Source organism: Panulirus ornatus, chromosome 64, assembly GCF_036320965.1.
Source record: "Panulirus ornatus isolate Po-2019 chromosome 64, ASM3632096v1, whole genome shotgun sequence".
Classification (NCBI taxonomy): domain Eukaryota; kingdom Metazoa; phylum Arthropoda; class Malacostraca; order Decapoda; family Palinuridae; genus Panulirus; species Panulirus ornatus.
The window spans coordinates 22807977-22831532 of NC_092287.1; the positions used below are offsets into that span (position 1 = coordinate 22807977).

The 23556-nt window shown below is 52.1% G+C and overlaps 1 protein-coding gene across 4 annotated transcripts in view; it reads left to right on the top strand.

Moving 5' to 3' along the window:
* LOC139746094 (discoidin domain-containing receptor 2-like) overlaps positions 1–23556 on the top strand; it is a 190258-nt gene that overhangs the window by 156489 nt on the left and 10213 nt on the right. For all 4 annotated transcript variants that reach the window (XM_071656933.1, XM_071656932.1, XM_071656931.1 and 1 more), the window contains exons 11-14: positions 9628–9768; positions 10243–10389; positions 11585–11787; positions 12824–12916. In XM_071656933.1, the coding sequence (XP_071513034.1) occupies positions 9628–9768; positions 10243–10389; positions 11585–11787; positions 12824–12916 (584 nt within the window). The remainder of the gene's footprint in view (positions 1–9627; positions 9769–10242; positions 10390–11584; positions 11788–12823; positions 12917–23556) is intronic.

The window sequence follows — 23556 nt, forward strand, 5'->3', positions numbered from 1 at the left end:
AGGAGTTTTGATCGAGAGAGTGGTTAAGATGGGGAGGGGAGGCGGCGCGGCGGTAGGGATGGGGAAGGGCTGGGAATGGGGTGTTGAATACTGGAAGGAATCGAGGATGATCGTGGGTGATGGAGGAGGAGAACCACTGGAAAAAAAACAACAACTCATGAACACCCACTGGAAAAAAATATGCCGAAGGGAGAGGGGGTTTTCTGGGCAGCATTTACTTCAGTTATCTTTTCCAGTGGCTGTTTCCAGAGTTTCTCCCAGCGGTTCTCCTGGATCACCTCGATTCCTTCCAGTATTCAACAACACCCTCCTCTCTCTCTCTCTCTCTCTCCGTCCTCACCTCCCCATCCTACCACCAAGCCACTTTCTCCCCATCCCCCCTCCTCCCCAGCTAATCGCCCCCGGTCCACACTCCCCAGCCAGCGTCCCTCGGCCGTTGGTCGTCATGGGAACACAATCATAGCCTGGATAACAAGAGGCGGTTGTAGCGTGACGTCCGTACTGAGACATCTGGTTCTTTGTCACTATCAATCCAGCCTCGCTCTCTTTCTCTCCCTCCCTGCCTCTCTCTCTCTCTCTCTGACATCAGCTGCCTGGCTGCAGTAAGTTCACCAAATCATATAACCCTGGACTTTTCCGTTTCCCAAGGCATGATATGTAGCCCTTCCAGAGGTACTTCCAGAGATTTGACCTGAGGGCGCTCCAGGTGTTCTTCCAGGAGTTCTTCCAGTTTTTTTTTCTTCTTTTTTTTTCCAGCGTTTCTGTCAGGGTTTTCTTCGTGAAATCATCCAGCCGTTTTCTCTCTTTTTTCCAGAGGTTCATCCAGGGTTCATTCCAGTCCAGAAGTTCTTCCAGGGCTTTGCTTTCCCAAGGGTTCTTCCAGAGGTTCTTCGGTTGGCTCTTCCAGAGGAGGTTCTGGGAGTTCTTCCAGTCTCTTCCAGGTGTAATTTTTTTCCAGACGTCCTTCCAGGAGTTTCTCCACGGGTTCTTGGAAAGATCATCTCAAAATTCCTATCTGCATTTTTGGAAGGATCCTAATGGGCTTCTAATTCAAAGCATCGATTTTTTTTCTTCCAGATTTTAGTTTCTAATTCAAAGCATCAATTTTGTTCTTGTTTTTTCTGTTTTCCAGATTTTATGACTAGAATCTTGGTAAAGACTTATCACACCGGACATGTTTCCAGCATAACTAACTGCCGTCGAGAGAGAGAGAGAGAGAGAGAGAGAGAGAGAGAGAGAGAGAGAGAGAGAGAGAGAGAGAAGAGTAATGAACGCTGGGAATCGGGGAGTTGAACGAGGAGGGAAAATGGGAGTTCCAGATGATGGATTAGAGGGAGAGGAGGAGGAGGAGGAGGAGGAGGAGGAAGTGAGGAGGGGAGGAGGAGGAGGAGGAGGTGAGGAGGAGGAGAGGGACGTGGGGGTTGGGGGGGAGGAGGGTAGAGGATAATGCCAGCCGGTGGAGTGTGTTGGGAGCGAAGGGGGAACAGGAGGGAGAGAGAGGGGAGGGGGAGAGATGGGAGGGGGAGGAGGAGGGGGAGGGAAGGTGTGAACACCTGCGTTTGTCAACAGTGTGGAGGCGCGGCGTCCCTTGGTCACCATGGTAACACGGCTATTTACAGTTCCCTCCATCCCACTCCCTCCTCTTTGTCCCTCCCTCCCTCCCTGTACTGCCCTCTTTGTACTGCCCTCGCCGTGCCTCTCTCTCTCTCTCTCTCTCTCTCTCTCTCTCTCTCTCTCTCTCTCTCTCTCTCTCACTGCCCCTCCCTCTTTACGTATTCCTCCTTCCCTCCCTCACTGTCCCTCCCTCTTCTTGTATTCCTCCTTCCCTCCCTCTCCTCCATCAGGGTGCCGGGCTTGTTCTGCAACCCTGGCGGACCACTCCATCATCACCCGCCTCTGACAACCGTCTGATGTTCGTTAAGTCGTTCGCACGTTAGCACTCGAAGGGCCGGTCAACACTCCGGCTCCCCCCCCCCCCACCCACACTACCTCCCCCACACACACTCTACAGGTCACATGCCACACTTTACAGGTCACACGCCACACTTTACAGGTCACACGCCACACTCTACAGGTCACACGCCACACTTTACAGGTCACATGCCACACTTTACAGGTCACACGCCCACAAGGCCATACTACCATTCCTATACACCCTCTGAAACACAACCATTCCCACACACACACACACACACACACACACACACACACACACACACACACACACACGTAAACACCATACATATCAAATTACAAACTTCATGCTCAAGGAAGGAAGTGAGGAGGAGGAGGAGGCGGAGGAGGATGAGGAGGAGGAGGAGAAGGAGGAGGAGGAGGAGGAGGGAGTGAGGGAGGAGAAGCATGACCAAAATGGGGCAGTGCTTCCCCGTTAGGTCCTCCCACACAGGGAGGGGCGACGGGCTACTTGTCATCCCTCAAGACACCTATATTAAATCTGTGGCCGCTCTACACAGCCCTGACCCTCCAATACCCACACCTCCTCCTCTCTCTCTCTCTCTCTCTCTCTCTCTCTCTCTCTCTCTCTCTCTCTCTCTCTCTCTCTCCAAAGAGACCCACCCACCGCCTCTCTCTCCCTCTCTTTTTTTTTCTTTCTCCACACAGTATTTACAAAGATATTTTCTTTATTTCCCCCCCCCACCTCGCCCCGCCCAGGCAAACAGTCTGTCAACAAAGGCCCAGTGTTCCAGACCAGTTCCCCCCCTCCTCCCCCTCCCCCACCCACCGCATTCCCCCTTTCCCAGACCTTCCCCTCCCCCTTGGTCCACGATCTCCAGGCTTTGTTTACATCGAGCGTGACGGATCTGATCCGGGGTGGGTGGGGGGGGGGGGGGTGTACGACACACACACCCACCCACCCACACACAAACACCCCCCCCCCCTTCCCTCCAATCGAGGAGCGGAAAAGAACAACATTACCGGTTATTTCAGCAGGGATCAATATTCCATTTAATGCGGCCGGATTATGAGCCATTTTTGAGGCAGTAACCACGACTGGAATTGCCCAAGATCCCCACGATTAAGCCCCGAGGTCGCCATTAAGGGGGGGAGGGGGAGGGGGAGCTGGAGGCCGGATGAGATGGAGGAAGGAAGTGAGGGTGGGTGGGTGTGTGGGTGGGTGGGTGTGAGAGAGGTGCTTGTTGTGAGTGGCTGTGTGAAGGTTGTGGCTGGAGAGGGAGGGAGGGAGGGGGGTGGGAGGAGGAAGAGCTTGACAGAGACGAGAGAGAGAGAGAGAGAGAGAGAGAGAGAGAGAGAGAGAGAGAGAGAGAGAGAGAGAGAGAGAGAGAGAGAGAGAGCCCGCACTCTCAGCGCAGATCTAAAAGTCGACAACCAAAACCCCCCCACCTCCCCTTCCATCACAACCTGGTGACCTTAAGAGCACCGGGTTGTAACACAGGAGGGGGGGACGGTATGTGGTGCACGTGATCAAGTGTAGCACACACGCTGTACGACCACTGTTGGGGCGAGGTGGATATTCCCTCGAATATACGGAAGAGCAGGTCATATCCAAATATATTCGAATTCCATGAAAGAAGATTAGAATACCTAAGCATAGATCGACCGTCGGGGGGGGGGGGGGGGAATGAATGATTGGTTAAGTTATTTCCAGTTTGTGTTCATGATACTAAATATGGTGGACAAGATACGGGGAGGAGTCAAGATACGAGGAATCAATACAGGTCATCATGTCAGGCTCATAGACTAGTACCATACACGTACATTCCCACTTCCCACCTGTTTGGAAGAGGTCAAAAACCCGTTGTAATCAACGGGAGGAGGCATCAGTGAAGTGAGTACGACCAATGGTGAAATATCACGGGAAATCGGGAAATCTAAAGAGAGTTTGTGAAGAAACAAAAGACAAACGAGATAGGGTGTGTTGACCTGTGTACTGACCCGAGTGGGGAGGGGCATGAGTGCAGAGCCACAGACCTCCCATGTCATCTGAGGGTGAGGCCAGTCTCCAGCAGGAGCTGGTGCGAACAGTTGTATGGAACAGGAAAATAAAGGGTGCCAGAGTACAGCCCTGTGGTGCCCCGTGGGAAATCCTCTCTTCTCCCCCACACACACATATACGCTGGTGGGTGGAGGCCCCACTGACAGTGGGCAGACTGGGGTAGGGTTGTCAAGTGGGGAGTGGGAGGAGGGTAAGGGTGGGTTTAGGGGGGGGGGCTCTGATGGGTTTGTGGGTTGAATGGTGGGGTTGACCATGGCTGGGCTCCTGTGGGAAGAAGTTTCGTGGGTGGGAGAATGAGTAGGGGTGGGGACACTGAGAAGGGGTTTTATGGGGTTCAGGGGGTTTTATGGGGGTTCAGGGGTGAGGTTGGCGATGGTCAGAAGGTTGTGGTGGTGGTGGGTGTACGGGTGGGAAGCAGCATACCGCTGTCCAGAACAGACCGTCCCTCCAGGAACGGTCCAGAACAGACCGGGCCACCAGGAACGGTCCAGAACAGACCGTCCCTCCAGGAACGGTCCAGAACAGACCGGGCCACCAGGAACGGTCCTGAACAGACCGTCCCTCCAGGAACGGTCCAGAACAGACCGTCCCTCCAGGAACGGTCCAGAACAGACCGTCCCTCCAAGAAAAAATACTTCTCTTGCGGTTTCTGGGAGAAAGAATTTGTTTGTCTCGGTGTTTTCTAGAGTAAAATGTGTGAGATGTAGGACCAGGTATGGCGGGAGGGAGGGGAGGGGAGGGGAGAGAGAGAGAGAGAGAGAGAGAGAGAGAGAGAGAGAGAGAGAGAGAGAGAGAGAGAGAGAGAGAGAGAGAGATTGCAAGATGGGGGTGCCAGGAGCAGAGAAGAAGGGAAAGAAAGACAGGGAGGGGAGTTCTCCACCAGGGAGGAAGGGAGTGATGAGGGAAGGTACCCACCAGGGAGGGAGGGAGTGAGGAGAGAAGGTATCCACCAGGAAGGGAGGGAAGAAGGGAGTCAGGAGGGAAGGTACCCACCAGGGAGGAAGGGAGGGAGTTAGGAGGGAAGGTAGCCACCAAGAAGAGGGAGGGAGAGAGTTAGAGGGAAGGTAGCCACCAGGGAAAGAGGGAGGTAGGGAGTTAGGAGAGAAGGTAGCCATCAGGGAGGGAGGGAGGGAGGGAGTCAGGAAGTAAAGTACCCACCAGGAAGAAAGGGAGGGAGGGAGGGAGGGAGTGAGGAGGGCAGGTAGCCACCAGGGAGGGAGGCAGGTAGAAGGAGCCTGCCGGGGGCCGGGATGGAGGCTCTAGAAATTAAAATTTATGGAGATGGACGAGACAAGTCTCTTGTTTTATCACTGCTCTGAGGATGGCTAGTGGTGGCGTGTTATGCTGCCCTGCTGTGGTGTTATGCTGCCGTGCTGTTATGCTGCCCTGCTGTGATGTGGTGTGATATGCTGTGGTGTTATACTGCTGTGGTGTTATGCTGCGGTGGTGTGATATGCTGTGGTGTTATGGCGCCCTGGTTTGGTTAGATTATGCTGCTGTGGTGTGGTATGCTGATGGTGTAGCGGTGGTGAGGTGTAATGTGGTGTTGTATGCTGATGGTGTAGCGGTGGTGAGGTGTAGTGTGGTGTGGTATGCTGATGGTGTAGCGGTGGTGAGGTGTACTGTGGTGTGGTATGCTGATGGTGTAGCGGTGGTGTGGTGTAGTGTGGTGTGGTATGCTGATGGTGTAGCGGTGGTGAGGTGTAGTGTGGTGTGGTATGCTGATGGTGTAGCGGTGGTGAGGTGTACTGTGGTGTGGTATGCTGATGGTGTAGCGGTGGTGTGGTGTAGTGTGGTGTGGTATGCTGATGGTGTAGCGGTGGTGAGGTGTAGTGTGGTGTGGTATGCTGATGGTGTAGCGGTGGTGAGGTGTAGTGTGGTGTGGTATGCTGATGGTGTAGCGGTGGTGAGGTGTAGTGTGGTGTGGTATGCTGATGGTGTAGCGGTGGTGAGGTGTGGTCTTGTACTTCCCCAGTGTGATGCTCTGAGGTGTGGTAATAAGGTGTGGCTGTGTGGTGTGGTGTGATGGTGCGGCTGTGTGGTGTGGCAGGGTGGTGTGGTGGTGCGGTTATGTGGTGTGGCGTGATGTGGTGGTGTAGTTGTGTGGCGTGGTGTGATGACGCGGTCATGTGGTGTGGCGTGATGTGGTGGTGTGGTTGTATGATGGTGTGGTAACTGTGTGGTGTGGTCGTGGTTGGTCGTGTGGCCCCGTGTGTGTGCCGGTGGCTGTCGATTTCCACACAAGCACTTGCTCGCACATTTACCCCCCCCCCCCCCCCCCCACACACACACACACAGCCCAGGCAAAAAAAAAAATATATGTGAGACGACGGAACGAACCTCTGTGAGACGACGGAACGAACCATTATCATCATCCTCCCAGGAACGGTGTGAATATACCACCTCACTCCATACTTTCCCCCTGGGAGAAGGCCACATAAACCACGGCAAACCGATAAAACCCGAGCATAAACTCGACATCGGGCCCTCCTTACCTTTCCTATGATTGGCCAATCCCATCACGAGGCAGTTTAACTAGAGGAGAGAAGATTGGGACAACCGCCGGCAGTGCCCGACCCCAAAGCGCCCATCCCGGGAGCGGGTTTTAAACCCGCTCCCGTAACTCATGTCAATCCTTCCTTTGTTCTGGTGCCTTGCTAACGTGCTCTCACTGTGTGTGTGTGTGTGTGTGTGTGTGTGTGTGTGTGTGTGTGTGTGTGTACACAGGTTCTACTTCTGTGTACATATGGATATGCATATGTATACGTGGCTTCCTATTTCCATCAATCATGCATCTAAACATGTGCATATGGAGGTATATATGTGTGTGTGTAAGTGTATTCGTATGTGTTTGTGCGTCTGTGTGTGAAGATGAACAAAATGCCAAAAAAGATGAGCAAAATGCCAGACGATTTCTTCTCTTATCAAAACGTCCTTCGCTGTTTCCCGCACGGGCGGGGTAGCGCCAGCACTCCCCCGCCACAGGGGGGCCCATCCTGGCCTGTAGTTCTGGGGTTGGTCTGGGGCGCCAGAGACCAGCCTGGTCTGGTCAGGCGATGGTTCTAGCGTGGGACCACCACGCGTCGCAGATACTGTCTTACATATCTACTTTAGGTTAAAAGGTAGATACCTTTCCATGACGTCATCTTCCTGCTGCCCCACGCTCCACCTACAAGGTGGTGGTGGTGGTGGCCAGGTTCAGGTGGTGGTAGTGGTGGCCAGGTTCAGGTGGTGGTGGTTGTGGTGGTGGTGGTGAAGGCCAGGTTCAGGTGGTGGTGGTGAAGGCCAGGTTCAGGTGGTGGTGGCCAGGTTCAGGTGGTGGTAGTGGTGGCAAGGTTCAGGTGGTGGTGGCCAGGTTCAGGTGGTGGTAGTGGTGGCAAGGTTCAGGTGGTGGTGGTGGTGAAGGCCAGGTTCAGGTGGTGGTGGTGGTTGTGGTGGCCAGGTACCTGCTTCACCTAGTGTTCACCTAGCCAGCCCTGGTGAAATATAAAGGTTTTCCTCGGGTAATGGAGAGTGATGTTAGCAATTTGGGTTTAACAGCAATGCCAATAATTTGGTCGTAACGGTTCCAACTTTGATGATACTCCGATAGAGTGAGCTCAGCTTACCTTACCTCAGCTCAGTGAGCTCAGCTTACCTTACCTCAGCTCAGTGAGCTCAGCTCAGTAAGCTTCAGCGAGCTCAGCTCAGGAAGCTGCGGGTAAAGTCTACGGTCTTCACCGCTCACATTTCACAACTTACAACCATCTTTGGTATATCACTGTCAACACATACGACCCCATTAGCTCAGTGATAGTTACAACCACCTTCGGTACATTACTATTAATGTGTACGACCCCATTAGCACAAAGCTAAACTGTTTTCTATATCATTCTAAGTCATCAAAACATTTTACAGACACGTCTGGTGATGGTTTCAATCACAGGACATGGGGCAGCCATGTCTCGTGTGTATATAAATCACTTCTCATCTCGATTCCTTAACTGTAATATACGCGAATATATTTTTTTTTTGCCGGTTTCAGATTAATAGAGCGGTAACTGGTGGCCATTTCTATCATTAGAACATCAAACAGGAACTCGTGGCGTATTTCATGAGGGGTTGAGATAAAAACAAACACCATGCACTAGAGAGGGCCCAGGCTGTCGGATGGAAATCAATAAACAACTGAAAACAGGATTGTATTTATCCTCACCTAATGATAACTTGATTATGTACGATACAGTAACGAACGAACTGCTAAGGAAATGATCAAATTAGATGTCGTGGTGTGGTGTGGTGTGGCAGATGTCGTGGTGTGGTGCTGTGGTGTGGTGTGGTGGTTCTGTGGTGTGGTGTGGTGTGGTGGTGTGGTGTGGTGTGGTGTGGTGATGTGGTGGTGTGGTGTGTGGTGTGGTGTGGTGTGGTGTGGTGTGGTGTGGTGGTGTGGTGTGTTGTGGTGGTGTGGTGTGGTGATTCTGTGGTGTGGTTTGGTGTGGTGGTGGTTCTGTAGTAAGGTGTGGTGGTGTGGTGTGGAATGGTGTGGTGTGGTGTAGTGTGGAATGGTGTAGTGTGGTGTGGTGTGGTGTGGTGTGGCTAACTGTGGTTCAGATGTGCCCACGGTCGAGGCGTGTCTGACCTGTCAGTCGACTCACAGCCAACTCAGCCCTTCATGAAACCCCCCCCTACTGAATGGGTACCTCTAAAGGGTTAGGTCAGAGGTCACGCCGTCATACAAGGGTCGTACCGTCGCAGTCAAGGGTCGTACCGTCGCAGTCGAGGGTCGTACCGTCGCAGTCAAGGGTCGTACCGTCGCAGTCAATGGTCGTACCGTCGCAGTCAAGGGGTCGTACCGTCGCTGTCGAGGGTCGTACCGTCGCGCCTGAGTCTCGCACCTTCGTGTTCAAGGGGTCATAGTGTCGCGTCCAAGGGTCGTAACCTCCCGCTTAAGGGTCGTAACGTCGTGCTCAACGGGTCGTACCGTCGTGTAAAGGGTCGTGCTGTCGTTTATCAAGGGGTTAAACGTCATGCAAGATCTATTTCACACGACGCCTCCCCTCCCCTCCCTACACACACACACACACACACACACACACACACATACAGACACTACACACTCATACCAGCTGGCTACAGACACACACTCACACCAGCTGACTACAGACACACTCCCCAGGTCAGAGGTAAGCGATATCTTGTGTCATGTTCTGTCTTGACCTATGGTAAGGATGTACTCATAACCTCTGTCTTTTATGGTGTTGTAATAACCATGGATACAACTTATTTCCAGATCCGTCGTGCGTGTGTCGTGGTGCGCAGGTGTAACACACCCAGGATGCCAGTCATGCACTCGGTTTATTTCAGTTGCCCCCCCAAAAGCCAGAGGGATGAGGGGGGGAGGATGGTGTACTGACGCTGTTTTCCCCCAACCATCTCCTCCTTCCCCCCCAAAGCCTGGGGGATGTCTGGGGGTGGGTGGGTTGGGGTCGTAAAGACGACCCTCCTGCTCTCCCAGACAGATACACCCCAGAGACCACACATCCCCCAGAGAGGTGGTGTGGGCGGGTCACGGTAGCCAGTGAGGAGACACGTCTCTACTCCCCACCTCGTCCTCCTCCTCCTCCAAAACCTCCATTAACATCCCCATCTTCTCTCCCCGTGGCTGGCCGCAGGGCGTGAGCGTGGTGGGTCCGTGCGGCCTGGCGCAGTACCGCATGGAGGGCATGAGCACCCTGAAGCCCAGGAGCCCCCGGGAGATCCCCAGACAGGCGCTGCACTTCGCCGACAAACTGGGGGAGGGAGACTTCGGCACGGTCAGTACCAAGACACACACACACACACACACACACACACACACACACACACACACACACACCACCACCACCACCAGCCCCCCGTGCTGGTCGTCTTGCATGACCTATACCTCATCTACACCTGGTGGTGTATACATGTGACTATATTGGATGTGTATATATATGTGACTATATGGTGTATATATGTGACTATAAGGTGTATATGGCGTTACCGGACTGCGCCAGCGTGCATGTGGCTGCGCCGCGGGGGGAAGGGGCGAGCCTGTGTCACCGCCAGTGGACTTCTCGCTACGATGCGGTGCATCCTTCTTCCCCCTTGCTCCTGATCGGAGCGCAGCCTCGAAGCTGCAGGGGGGCCCCTATTAATGGGGTCCCTCGGGGGGAGGGAGAGGAGAGGTTTGGAGATATATTTTTTCCCTACACGTGTGTAGGTCCTGCACAGGTGAGTGGGCTATTAACGAGCGCGTTCCTCAGGTTCACCTGGGAGAGGCACCGGCCGGGGGCGACCCCATGGACGGCACTGGGACGCTGAAGAGCAGCGTGGGCAGCATGGGCAGCCTGAACAGTGTGGGCACCAGGCAGGTGGTCCTGGCAGCCCTCAAGCAAGACGCTTCCCCTGAGGTAAGTCACCCTGGGGGACTGACTGACTGACTGACTGACTGTACTTACAACCTGACTGGGTCAGTCAGTGAGTGACCGTAAGGACCAGATCCACTCTCTGGGGAACACTCACGGAGGCTCCCAAGCACATACTCTCTCTCTCTCTCTCTCTCTCTCTCTCTCTCTCTCTCTCTCTCTCTCTCTCTCTCTCTCTCTCTCGGGGGCAAAGGGGTGGCTGTGGCCCCATCTGCAGGAGTGAGAGCAGAGGACCTGATCCACACCACGCCAGGCAGATACATAACCCACGGCCCTCCGTCCACGTTGCTGCCTGTCGTGACCCCGGGGTTTTGTTTGTACACTGGACACACACACACCCACACGCACACACACACACACCCACACTCACACACACACACCCACACACACACACCCACACCCACACACACACACACAGAGCTGTGCATGTACCTCGGGTTTTTTTCATTGGACAAACTTGAGCATAACTTTCATCCAGACGTTTCGCTACATATTTCCTCCGCCGAACGTTTGACAAATTCATGACGTTCCTCCCGAGCAACTTCACGTTTTTATTCTTTTAAAAACGTTTATTCTCTTTTATTTCCCAGCCGCCTCATCCATCCCTCATCACATTATCCACATAACAGTTGTTCTCTATGAACATTTTCGCCCGTCAAGAACCCTCACAATTTTCCCCGACGAGTTTTGTTTTCCATCTTTTTGTTTTCACTTGTTTTTTGGTCTTCAGTTATCGGATTTCTCATCCAGAGATTCCCCCACCTCTTTCATATTCTGTCATCTTTCATGTCAACACACCAGCTCCGTCTTACTCCTCACAACTGCACCAACGCCGCTTCTTCTTCCTGTGTCTTTGTAATCTGTTAAATCCCTGTAATAATCTGTTGAATCCCTGTAATCTGTTGAATCCCTGTAATCTGTTGAATCCCTGTAATCTCCTCTCGTCCATTTCGAAGGCCACGGGTCTCAAGGAGGTCAAGGTCATCCGCCGGTGATGTGACCTGACTTCAGCATATCTTAACGTCAAACTGGTGAACCCCATTTGATTTAGAATGACTGTCCTCTCTCTCTCTCTCTCTCTCTCTCTCTCTCTCTCTCTCTCTCTCTCTCTCTCTCTCTCTCTCCTCGTGTGAGCGGGCATCTCTCATCTCGTTTTCCTCTTCCCCCACAACACCCCCAGGTTCGGGAGGACGCGTGGCGTCAGGCGCAGCTGCTGGCCACCTTGTCGGACCCCAACCTGGCCAGCCTAGTGGGGGTGGTCAGTCGCGACGACCCCCTGGTGTTGGTCCTCGAGTTCCTGCCCCTGGGGGACCTCAACCAGTACCTCCGGCGCCATGTTCCCGACACCACCACACCCAGGCTCAACCACATGCGGCCCATCAGGTCAGTAGCTCAACCACACGAGTCCTAGACGCAACCACAGGTGTGGTGAACCAGCCATGAACCCACCTCCCACAGCTCCTTCACCCATCTATCAACCCCAGGCCAGCGGTCACGACCCTCTTACCGGAGGACCACGACCTCCGGAACGACCCAATAAAGTGCACATAACGACATCTCATACGACCCTCATCCTGCACATAACCCATCCTACAACCCCTCACCTTACCCCTCCCTCACCTTGTACCTCCCTCACTGTACACCTCCTTCACCTTGCCACACCCTACACCTCCCTCACCCTGTAACTCCCTCCCTCTACATCTCCCTCACCCTACACATCCCTCATCCTAACCCTCCTTCACCCTATAACACCCTCCCTCCCTCACCCTGCATCACCCGGGTCCAGTCCATCACATATGAAGGAAGTTCTCACATCAGCCAAGCAAGACGGTGATAAAGACGCCCCATCCCGACCCCATCTCTGGCCTGGGGGATGGCCTCATCTCACTCCTCACGACACACATCACCCAATTTTTCCTCACGTCAGATTTTAATGAAGGGAAAAAGTTAGGGAGTGAATCAGAGGCCAGGAGACGGGAGGAGGGACACACCTCCTCCCCCTCCACCTCCACCCCAACCACTTGTGATGTCTGGCTCTCGTAATTTGATGTAAGGGGAAGTAGGTACGTTGATGAGGGAACTTACGCTCTCCTGAAGTCTTGTGTTTGATTGTCATGTTCATGGAGTCTCATAGATGTGGCCAAGATGCCTTTTCCGCTCTCTTGTGGCCAGGATGTGGCCAGGTTACCTGACACTGTCGGTGTGGACAGGATCATGCCTGCCTCACCTGGGTGGATAAGGTACCCTGACCACCTCGTACAGCTGTTAACCAGTAACCCGTTACCTTGTTTAGCACGTACTCCTCCTCCATAGTACCTGGCACCTACGTGTGTCTGATCATGTAACCTGTTCACCCCAACCCTCGTGTATGACCTAGTACCCACCTGTGTCTGACCTCGTGCCTTGTTCTGTCCCACAGCTACGGCTCCATCATCTACATGGCGACCCAGGTCGCCTCGGGAATGAAGTACCTGGAAGCCCACAACATCACCCACAGGGACCTCGCCACCAGGTAAGCCGCCACGTTCCTGATTGGTCTCCTTGTGATCCCGCGAGGTCACCAGGTTCTCCTGTCGCAACGCTCGACTGTACAAAACCTGAGTTAGACTTGAAACCATGGGGTCAAGACGTCGCCCTTTCTTCTCTCTCTCTCTCTCTCTCTCTCTCTCTCTCTCTCTCTCTCTCTCTCTCTCTCTCTCTCATCATGGTTGGCTGGGTCATGTCTGGCTACTGTGTGTGTGTGTGTGTGTGGACGGGGGAGAAGGAGGAGGAGGAGGTCGTCTGTGCGTTCACAGCCCTGGCACACACACACACACACACACACACACTCCCCGCCAGCCGCCGTCCCTCACAAGCCACGCCACCAGGCCCTTGGTCATGTACAGGAACCTGGAGAACCTCAGAGAATTCCTCAACAACATCTGTGTCGGCTGGGATCTGTCGGGTCGAGGATCTGTCGGGTCGAGGACCTGTCGGGGCGAGGACCTGTCGGGGCGAGGACCTGTCGGGGCGAGGATCTGTCGGGTCGAGGATCTGTCGGGTCGAGGACCTGTCGGGGCGAGGACCTGTCGGGGCGAGGACCTGTCGGGCCGAGGATCTGTCGGGTCGAGGATCTGTCGGGTCGAGGATCTGTCGGGGCGAGGACCTGTCGGGGCGAGGACCTGTCGGGCCGAGGATCTGTCGGGTCGAGGATCTGTCGGGCTGAGGATCTGTCGGGCCGAGGACCAGGGGAGAGGTGAAGAGTGGGGAGAGGAGGGGTAGGAGTGTGGTGGGCAAGGCCAATTGGGAAAGGCAAGGGAATGGTAATGCAAGCTGGGGATAAGGATGAAGCTGTAACTTGGGGGGAAGGCAGGCGTATCTCACACCAATAGACACGAGGCTATACAGAGATGAGGCTAAGCCTGGGTGAAACATGGTCGAATTTTTTTTTTTTTTCCTATACTATAGGTCAAGATAAGTTGTGGGTCCACGTATATAGTTCAAGGATGGTAGGAAGAGATATCCACACCCGTTACACACACACTCTCTCTCTCTCTCTCTCTCTCTCTCTCTCTCTCTCTCTCTCTCTCTCTCTCTCTCTCTCTATCTATCTATCTATCTTTCTATCTATCTATCTCTGTCTATCTATCTTGCTTCACCACTCCACTCCCTTCGTCTCGCATGACGTCACGTCCTGAAGACCTCTTCCTACCCAACCCCCCCTACACACACACAGAAACACACACACAATAAGGCAGCCCGAGTATATAATAATTAGCGGAGAAACTTGTGTGTGTGTGTGTGTGTGTGTGTGAGTCCCTCGGCCCGTGGCGAGGCTCCCTGGCTTGGCCGAGGCGGACTCTGACTTCGAGGGGAGGTTGGGGGAGGGATGCTGCTCGTGTGGGGTTGAGGGAGGGAGTTGTGGGAGGGAGGGAGTTGTGGGAGGGTTATGTACATTATCCGGTAAAGCATATCTGGTGTCGCGTGAGTGTCTGGTAAAGGCAGGAGGAGGAGGAGGTGCCTTGCCCGTGCTGGGTCACTGGCATATATCTCTCATGCGCTCCCGACGCCCGGTGTGTGTGTGTGTGTGTATATGTGTGTGTGTATGTGTGTGTGTATGTGTGTGTGTCAGAGAGAGAGAGAGAGAGAGAGAGAGAGAGAGAGAGAGAGAGAGAGAGAGGGAGACCAAAATACAAGAGTCTATTGAAGCGGCCACACGAGACATGGCCTCCCTCCCTCCCACCCCATACGACTCGCACCACCCACCACACCCACTGAGGGTCCACCCACCACACCACTGAGAGTCCACGCCACCCACTCCACACACCTCGCACCACCCACCACACCCATTGAGGGTCCAACCACCCATTCCACAAACCTCGCACCATCCACCACACCCACTGAGGGTCCACTTACCCACTCCACACCCACCACACCCACTGAGGTCCACCCACCCACTCCACACACCTCGCACCACCCACTACACCCACTGAGGGCATAGCCACAGAACACCCCCATATCAGACCTAACACACGATTATTCACACAATTACCTTAATAACTGAAACGTAACATTATCCTTATATAATTATTTACCTTCCTTTAAGAGACCACCTCAATCAGTCGCTCTATCACAGATTGTAAATACAGATATCATTAAGGAATATAACAATTGACGTTCGTTATCACTTGTTCTCTCTCTCTCTCTCATTCGAGACTTAATTTCACCCGCTATCGTCTCATGTCCATATCTTTCTCTCCTTCATATTTCAGAATTCTGACTTGTTACATAAGTACGTTGGTCTTGTTCCGTTCCTTACCATCTCCTTGTTTAACTCTCTCTCTCTCTCTCTCTCTCTCTCTCTCTCTCTCTCTCTCTCTCTCTCTCTCTCTCTCTCCTCACCGAGAACCATCATATCTTCTCCCTAGGGGACAGGCTGGGACCACCCACCCCACTTCTTCCCTCCATGGCTGGGGTACCACCACATAATCCGCTCCTGATTTGACAGAATCCTCCGCCAAGAAAGGCCACACCTGGGCCCCACGGGTGTGTGTGTGTGTGTAAGAGAGAGAGAGAGAGAGAGAGAGAGAGAGAGAGAGAGAGAGAGAGAGAGAGAGAGAGAGAGAGAGAGAGAGAGAGAGAGAGAGAGAGAGAGACGCATGTTTAAACCACCTGGAAAACACGTATCATCTGTCCCATTACCGCCCTCCATCTTTGCCTCTGTGAGCGCCATCTTTGCGGGGGCGGGGGAGAGTTTGGAGTTCATGGGACGTGGAACACCCTCCCTCATGCCCCCCATCCACCTCCCCTCCCTCCATATGTGTGTGTGTGTGTGTTTGTGTGTGTGTGTGTGTGTGTGTGTGTGTGTGTGTGTGTGTGTGTGTGTGTGTGCAGGAGACACACAGAGACCCAAACCCTGTATCGTAGGAGGCCCGACCCGCGGAGGCATACACACACAAGAGATACAGAGGTTTATGGGAGAGCGTGTGAGGGGAGTTTGTAGAGAAGAGCTGAACGCCAAAAACATTTTATCGAGGGTTCCAGAGGCGTGTTAGCACAACGGGACACTGAACCGAAACCGAGGACAAGGTTGAATGTCTCAGGTCAGTGAGGTCTGAAGAGCAATGGTCAATGTCTCAGGTCAGTGAGGTCTGAAGAGCAATGGTCAATGTCTCAGGTCAGTGAGGTCTGAAGAGCAATGGTCAATGTCTCAGGTCAGTGAGGTCTGAAGAGCAATGGTCAATGTCTCAGGTCAGTGAGGTCTGAAGAGCAATGGTCAATGTCTCAGGTCAGTGAGGTCTGAAGAGCAATGGTCAATGTCTCAGGTCAGTGAGGTCTGAAGAGCAATGGTCAATGTCTCAGGTCAGTGAGGTCTGAAGAGCAATGGTCAATGAGAACCTCACATAACCTAACCAAAAAAAAATAAATCTGTATGAAACAGGAACGTTTTTCTTGTTCTGACGAGAGGAGAGTAGGAGGGTGGACACCTTCATCACCACGACCATCGTTCCAGTCTCCTTCTGACAAAAGTTCCACCTGCTGAGTTCCAGGGAGTCCAGAGATGGAACGAGGAACGAACGTTTGTTCCAGTGGTCCATTTGTTCCAGTGGTCCGTTTGTTCCAGTGGTTCGTTTGTTCCAGTGGTCCGTTTGTTCCAGTGGTCCGTTTGTTCCAGCGGTCCGTTTGTTCCAGTGGTCCGTTTGTTCCAGTGGTCCGTTTGTTCCAGCGGTCCGTTTGTTCCAGCGGTCCGTTTGTTCCAGCGGTCTGTTTGTTCCAGCGGTCCGTTTGTTCCAGCGGTCCGTTTGTTCCAGCGGTCTGTTTGTTCCAGCGGTCCGTTTGTTCCAGCGGTCTGTTTGTTCCATCGGTCCGTTTGTTCCAGTGGTCCGTTTCTGCGTCGATGGAAAAAGCGTTGGAGGCCATCACGACGCAGCTCATGATACACCAAGGCTGTCGGGCGGAGTGGGGAGGCCTGGCAAGGCGAACCATCGTTTGGTTCAATCACTTGAACTATGTCTGATGAGGGAGATGAACAGGATGATTGGAACGGTGGCTCGACAACCATGTCTCAGAAAACGGAACCCGGTCTAGACGTTGACCAGAGTCCGACTGAAAGTGAACTAAGCAGGTCCACTGACCCCGTCCGAGCAGGGAAACGGACACTTTCTGTCTGTGACGACGTCTCGAGCATGCTGTCACGGCCAGCCGAGAGAGAGAGAGAGAGAGAGAGAGAGAGAGAGAGAGAGAGAGAGAGAGAGAGAGAGAGAGAGAGAGAGAGAGAGAGAAGTTGCTCCTTAAGAGTAATTGGCGTGTCAACTGCAAAGCTGAGACTCCAACACTCCCCTCCTGCTTCACGTCCTGAGGCATCCACCGATACCCCACTCCCTAGCTGGCTCTTTCTCCTGTGCCAGGGCCCACTGCCAGCACCTACTGCCAGGGCCCACTGCCAGGACCTACTGTCAGGGCCCACTGCCAGGACCTACTGTCAGGGCCCACTGCCAGGACCTACTGCCAGGGCCCACTGCCAGCACCTACTGCCAGGGCCCACTGCCAGGACCTACTGCCAGGGCCCACTGCCAGCACCTACTGCCAGGGCCCACTGCCAGCACCTACTGTCAGGGCCCACTGCCAGCACCTACTGTCAGGGCCCACTGCCAGCACCTACTGTCAGGGCCCACTGCCAGGACCTACTGCCAGGGCCCACTGCCAGCACCTACTGCCAGGGCCCACTGCCAGGGCCCACTGCCAGCACCTACTGCCAGGGCCCACTGCCAGCACCTACTGCCAGGGCCCACTGCCAGCACCTACTGCCAGGGCCCACTGCCAGGGCCCACTGCCAGCACCTACTGGCACAGTGTAACCTTTTTTATGGTGTCTGCCGTGGTCCCAAACACCACCCAGCTCATAAACCTCTCGGCACACCCGTCTACTTAGCCCACCAACTCTATTCTACATTCCATTTCCTCGCGAGACGCCTCTACTTCTAGTGACAAGAGATTCCAGCAGGTTTCCATAAAATTACTCTTCCTTATTCTTCACACACGTGTATGCATAACCATGGGTATATCTGGTCCAGCACTTTACCGAGACATTTCCAAAATATGATAAGGAAATGGTGTATGAATAATAATAATAATAATGTCGAGTACTACACTAGCCTTTTCTGTTCTTATAATCCATAACTTGCTTTCCCAGAGCTGTTCAAACTTTGGATCCCACAGTTTGTTTCTCTTGAAGGTGAATGTTTGTTTCTCTGGAAAGTATTCGTTCCAGGCCTTCCAACCTCCTGGTCTTAAATGTCAACAGATTGTTTTCCCTGGAAGTGCTCAGGCGTTCCAGAACAATGACACCCAAACTTGCTTCGCTGGATGTCTTTTAAGAGTTGCAGAACCAGGAGACCACAGATTACTTACTTTGGAAGTGTTCAAGCGTTCCAGGACCTCCAACCTTCCTCGTCTTAGAACAGTCGGCCATCTTGGTTCTTCAGTTTATCCATTTCTAAAGTCACGGCGCCCGACCGGGGGGATCCAGGGGTACCCAGATCCCAATGTGGGGGGGGGAAAAGGAGGGAGGGAGGGAGGGGTCTTGTAAGTCTTCCTACGGTCGTTTAAAAAAGTCACTCATTAATTATGGTCCTTTTTTTTTTCTCTCTGTGTGTGTGTGTGTGTGAATTACTTTTTCATTTTGATAGCCTTAATGAGAGGGACGTAAAACTTTCAAACATTCTAACAGAGAATGGGATGAACTGTTTTGTTTCGCTGAAGGTAAAGATCCACACGCAGGTTTTGTGTGTTACACAGTCGTATTGCTGTAACACACAGGATGTATGAGGAAGAGAAGCGCTTTCGGTTAATCTAAATAAAACCCGGACGCTCATCACTTGAATACTTTTCAAAGTAAGGAAAGTGAGGGATTTTATAAGTAGACGTAGTATGTGAGCAACCAGGGCGTGGGAAGGTCGTGTGGTATGGATGGAGAAGTGTTAGGGTAGTGCCAGGAGGCGCTGGCAAAATGTGCATTAGCAAGTCCACAGGTGTAATCATGTTTAGTGACATGTGAGATAATGATCCAATGGACTTGTTTCATTGAGTAGTTTGTTGATTCATTAATCTATCCTTAACATTAGTGACGGAGGGAATGTTTGTGCATTAGCAAGTCTACAGATGTAATCATGTTAAGTGACATGTGAGATAATGATCCAATAGACTTGTTTCCTTGAGTAGTTTGTTAATTAATTATTCCATCTTGGATATTAGTGACGGAAGGCAACATCTATGTGTTTGAGGTTTAGTGTTGTGATACCAGGACGAAGGAGATGGCGAGCTCTTTGCTCTTACCATTTTAGTTAAATACATATTGAGCAGTCCGTAGACTTTAACGACCTCGTGTGTGTGTGTGTGTGTGTGTGTGTGTGTGTGTGTGTGTGTGTGTGTGTGTGTGTGTAAAATGCTAGCTTCGTAAAGCTCAATTTCGTGTTCGTCAGTTGTGGGTCGTCAACTTTACAGGAGTCTTCGTTGTGTTGACGTTCATTTGTTCACCGAATTTCACTGTCCAAACACACACACACACACACACACACACACACACACACACACACACACACACACAAAAGAAACTTTGAAAGCGACCAGTCTGGCTGCGTGTGACCTCAGGGTAATATAGAGAAATGTATTCTATATTGCCCACACGATTAATCGAGTGGGTTCGGAAATTAAAAGGATTTTTCCCTTTCTTTTTCTAGGAAATGAAGCGTTACAAAAGCAATCAATCCCACACTTCGAAAATGTGTAGAAGTAAAAGATGAAAACAAAATACGAAAAACACCTGTTGAAATTGCTGGTGAAAGTGAGTGTGACCCCGTGTCATGTGTTGAAAGTGACTGTGATCTCCCGTGTCATGTGCTGAAAGTGAGTGTGACACCCCCCGTGTCACGTGCTGAAAGTGAGTGTGACCCCCCCGTGTCACGTGCTGAAAGTGAGTGTGACACCCCCCGTGTCACGTGCTGAAAGTGAGTGTGACCCCCCCGTGTCACGTGCTGAAAGTGAGTGTGACCCCCCGTGTCACGTGCTGAAAGTGAATGTGACCCCCGTGTCATGTGCTGAAAGTGAGTGTGACCCCCGTGTCACTTGGTGGTCATGTTGCAACCCTTCAACGAACATTTGGCGAAAAAAAAATATGTCTTCAATTTACCGTTACGGGAGGAAAGGTGAAGTTTTATTGTGGCGCATCCATTAAAACACAATTGACGTCTGTGAAACTGGTCTTCCCCCCAGTGGGAAATCATTCTGGACCTGGAAATGAGAGGGCTTTACACGAGCGTGCGTGCGTTCGTGAGTGAGTGAGCGTGCGTGAGCGAGCGTGCGTTCGTGAAAGTGACCTTTCGTGTTGGAACTAGACCCAAGCGAGGGAAAAACCCGGAAACCACGAGAACGGATATTACATTTGAGAAATGCTGAGAAATATATCAACTGACTGTTATATTTCTCTCTCTCTCTCTCTCTCTCTCTCTCTCTCTCTCTCTCTCTCTCTCTCTCTCTATATATATATATATATATATATATATATATATATATATATATATATATATATATGAGGATACATTGCCCACTCAAGACTGTGTGTCACTGTACAGTGACGGTTCTGTGCTAGTATGATCCTACGTTGGTTAGCACTACTTTGCCTCTCGCTGACGACCCTCCGTGGCTGGTGTGTGTGTGTATGTGTGTGTGTGTGTGTGTGTGTGTGTGTGTGTGTGTGTGTGTGTGTGTGTGTGTGTGTGTGTCTTAAACCAACGAACTGTTTTCCTTAGTTCCTTAGGGCAAATCACTTGACCTCATTGAGCACCACGATATCATGGCTTGAGCATGACCTCTCGCCTCAGGGTCAGGTCAAAGGCCAAGGACGTTCATACCTAAAGGGTCGCACCGTCGCGCTCGAAGGGTCGTGCAGTCGTGCTCGTAAGTCGTCGCACGTTCAAGAGGGGTCGTCAACGCGTCCCCTAAAGGTCGTACCGTCGTCATGAAAAGAGATCGTCGTGCCAGAGCCTCCCAGGTCGTCCTCCACCGTCACCTCCACCTCATTCCCTCCCCCTACGTACGACTCGACCCTCCGCTTTGCCCCCCCTGAGGCAGGACGACCTCCCATGACACCCCCATGGCCCAGGATCAGCCGTTCCCTACGAGGGACCTTTTTCTAAACGTCCCTGAGACGCAGCCACACACGGCAGCAGCCACAGTGGCCTACCTCAAGGATCTCCCTTGGAGGGCGAGGGAGGGAGTACGGCCACGTCACCGCCTCCAAAACGTCTCGGGGCCAGACCTCCAAGTGGCCAGGGGATGATATAATCCATGAATGTTTTTCCTCTTTCTTTACATTTCTTTATATTTATATGTTGACTAGAGGGGGAGGTGGGACTTTTAGGGGGGGGTGCAGTTTGTTGGAGGGTTGGTTACCCTGGGGTGGTGGTGAGGGGGGTGATGACGGGAGAGAGAGAGAGAGAGAGAGAGAGAGAGAGAGAGAGAGAGAGAGAGAGAGAGAGAGAGAGAGAGAGAGAGTCTAGACAAGAGCAGACGATAACGATTACTGATAAACAAGCCAGATCAAGGAAAGATACATAAAAAAAAGAGAGAGGAATGCTAACTATTTTCTCTACAGACGCGACGTCCTCCATCACGGCTTAATAGGAAATTTTTAAGGTAGTAAAAAGTTTGGTAATATGGGTGGGTATCGGAACATCACAGGGAGCCTGTGACGAGGAACGATGGGGGTGGTGTGGGAGCCTGTGACGAGGAACAATGGGGTGGGCGGGGGGCGGTGTGGGAGCCTGTGACGAGGAACGATGGGTGGTGTTGGAGCCTGTGACGAGGAACGATGGGGTGGGGTGGGAGCCTGTGACGAGGAACGATGGGGTAGGGTGTGGGGCGGGTTGGTGTGGAGCTTCTTAGCGTCACACGGCCCCGCATCACTGTGAGCGAGGGACCCCTGGACGCACACAGTCGCTAGAAGCTGGAACAGGCGGCCTGGAATGGTCGTAAGTGACAGAGCGACTGAATATTCATTCCAGAGGACACCGCTGGATGGAATGTTGCCTTCGATCGGCTGGGTAATCATTCACCTGGGTAATCATTAACCTGGGTTATCATTAACCTGGGTAATCATTAACTCGGGTTATCATTAACCTGGGTTATCATAAAGATGAATTATCATTAACCTGGGTAATCATTAACCTGGGTAATCATTAACCTGGGTAATCATTAACCTGGGTTATCATCAACTTGGGTTAGCATTAACCTGGGTTATCATTAACTTGAGTTATCAACGTGGGTTATCCTTAACTTAGGTAAACATGAAACTGGGTCATCATTAACTTAGGTCGTCATTAACTTGGGCCATCATTAACGTGGGTCGTCATTAACTTGGCGAGAGTTAAGGGCGACCTTCGGAGGACTCCTCCAGCAGGTAACCTTGTCATGGAACGGTGTGTCTTATGTCAACTCTTTACGCCCCCCTTCCTCCTCCCCCTCTCTCTCTCTCTCTCTCACCGGACGGTCGAACCCACAATCATGTATGCAAGAGGGGAGGGGAGGGGGAGGGAGGTGGGGGGGAGGGGGGAAGGCGTCGCCCCACGCGGATTAAACCAAACCCCGGCATCAATCAAACTTGTGCCGGAGTTTCGGATGGACCCGTCCTAGTTTAATCTTCTTTCACGCCGCCTGATTATATAAGTTGGTGGCAGAGTCGGGCTGTCTTGTCATTATTTGTGACGAGGGAGAGCTCGGGGAGGCAAGGCGTTGCTGCCTCGCTCTCTGGAAAGGAGCTTTTGGAGTTTGGAAAATGGTCCTGGAATCTGCAGATCGATGGCCTGGGCTCGCCCGAGCTGATGGCAAGAGGTTTCTGGTGTTTCGAAAGCGAAGGGAAATGAGATTTGGAGTATAAAAACAGTCCTGGAATCTGCAAGACTACCATATGGATTTCTTTATGTTGATAGAAGATTTCCAGGCGCCCTGGAACGATGGGATAGTACTTTTGTAGAAAACGGAAGGATGTTCCCGAAACTTGATAAGAAGGAAGGTTTTAGGCTGCTTGCTCTTGGTGAAGAGGGAGTAACGCAGGACTGGAAAGGGTGAAGAATTATGGAAAGCACTGCTTTACTTGCTCTCCGAGTTGATGGCTGGAAGATTTCATAGTCTATATATATATATATATATATATATATATATATATATATATATATATATATATATATATATATATATATATATATATATATATATATATATATATATATATATATACCGAGGTAAGAAGGGCTTGAGTGTCTCCTGGAATCAAGACTGGAAATATCCATTCTGGATCAACAACAAGCTTCTTTTCCAGGAGGATGGAGGGGAGGGGGGGTGGGTGTTCTGTCGCTACTTCCAGATGACTGGAAAGTCACAGAATTTCCAAGACCTTGACGAAAGACTTTTTTTAAAGCTTCCAGGTACATGGGAGCAAGATTAAAGTTTCCAGCCTCTCCTCCCCCATGGGAAAAGTGTCAGTGGTTCCAGTGCCGTGGAAAACAGTCTTGGAGGTGCACTACAACCATGAAAGGAATTTCCATCCACTTGGAAAGCAGTCTGGAATCCTACTGATGATGGGGAGGAAGACCTTGGAATCACCACCCCTCACCCCCCA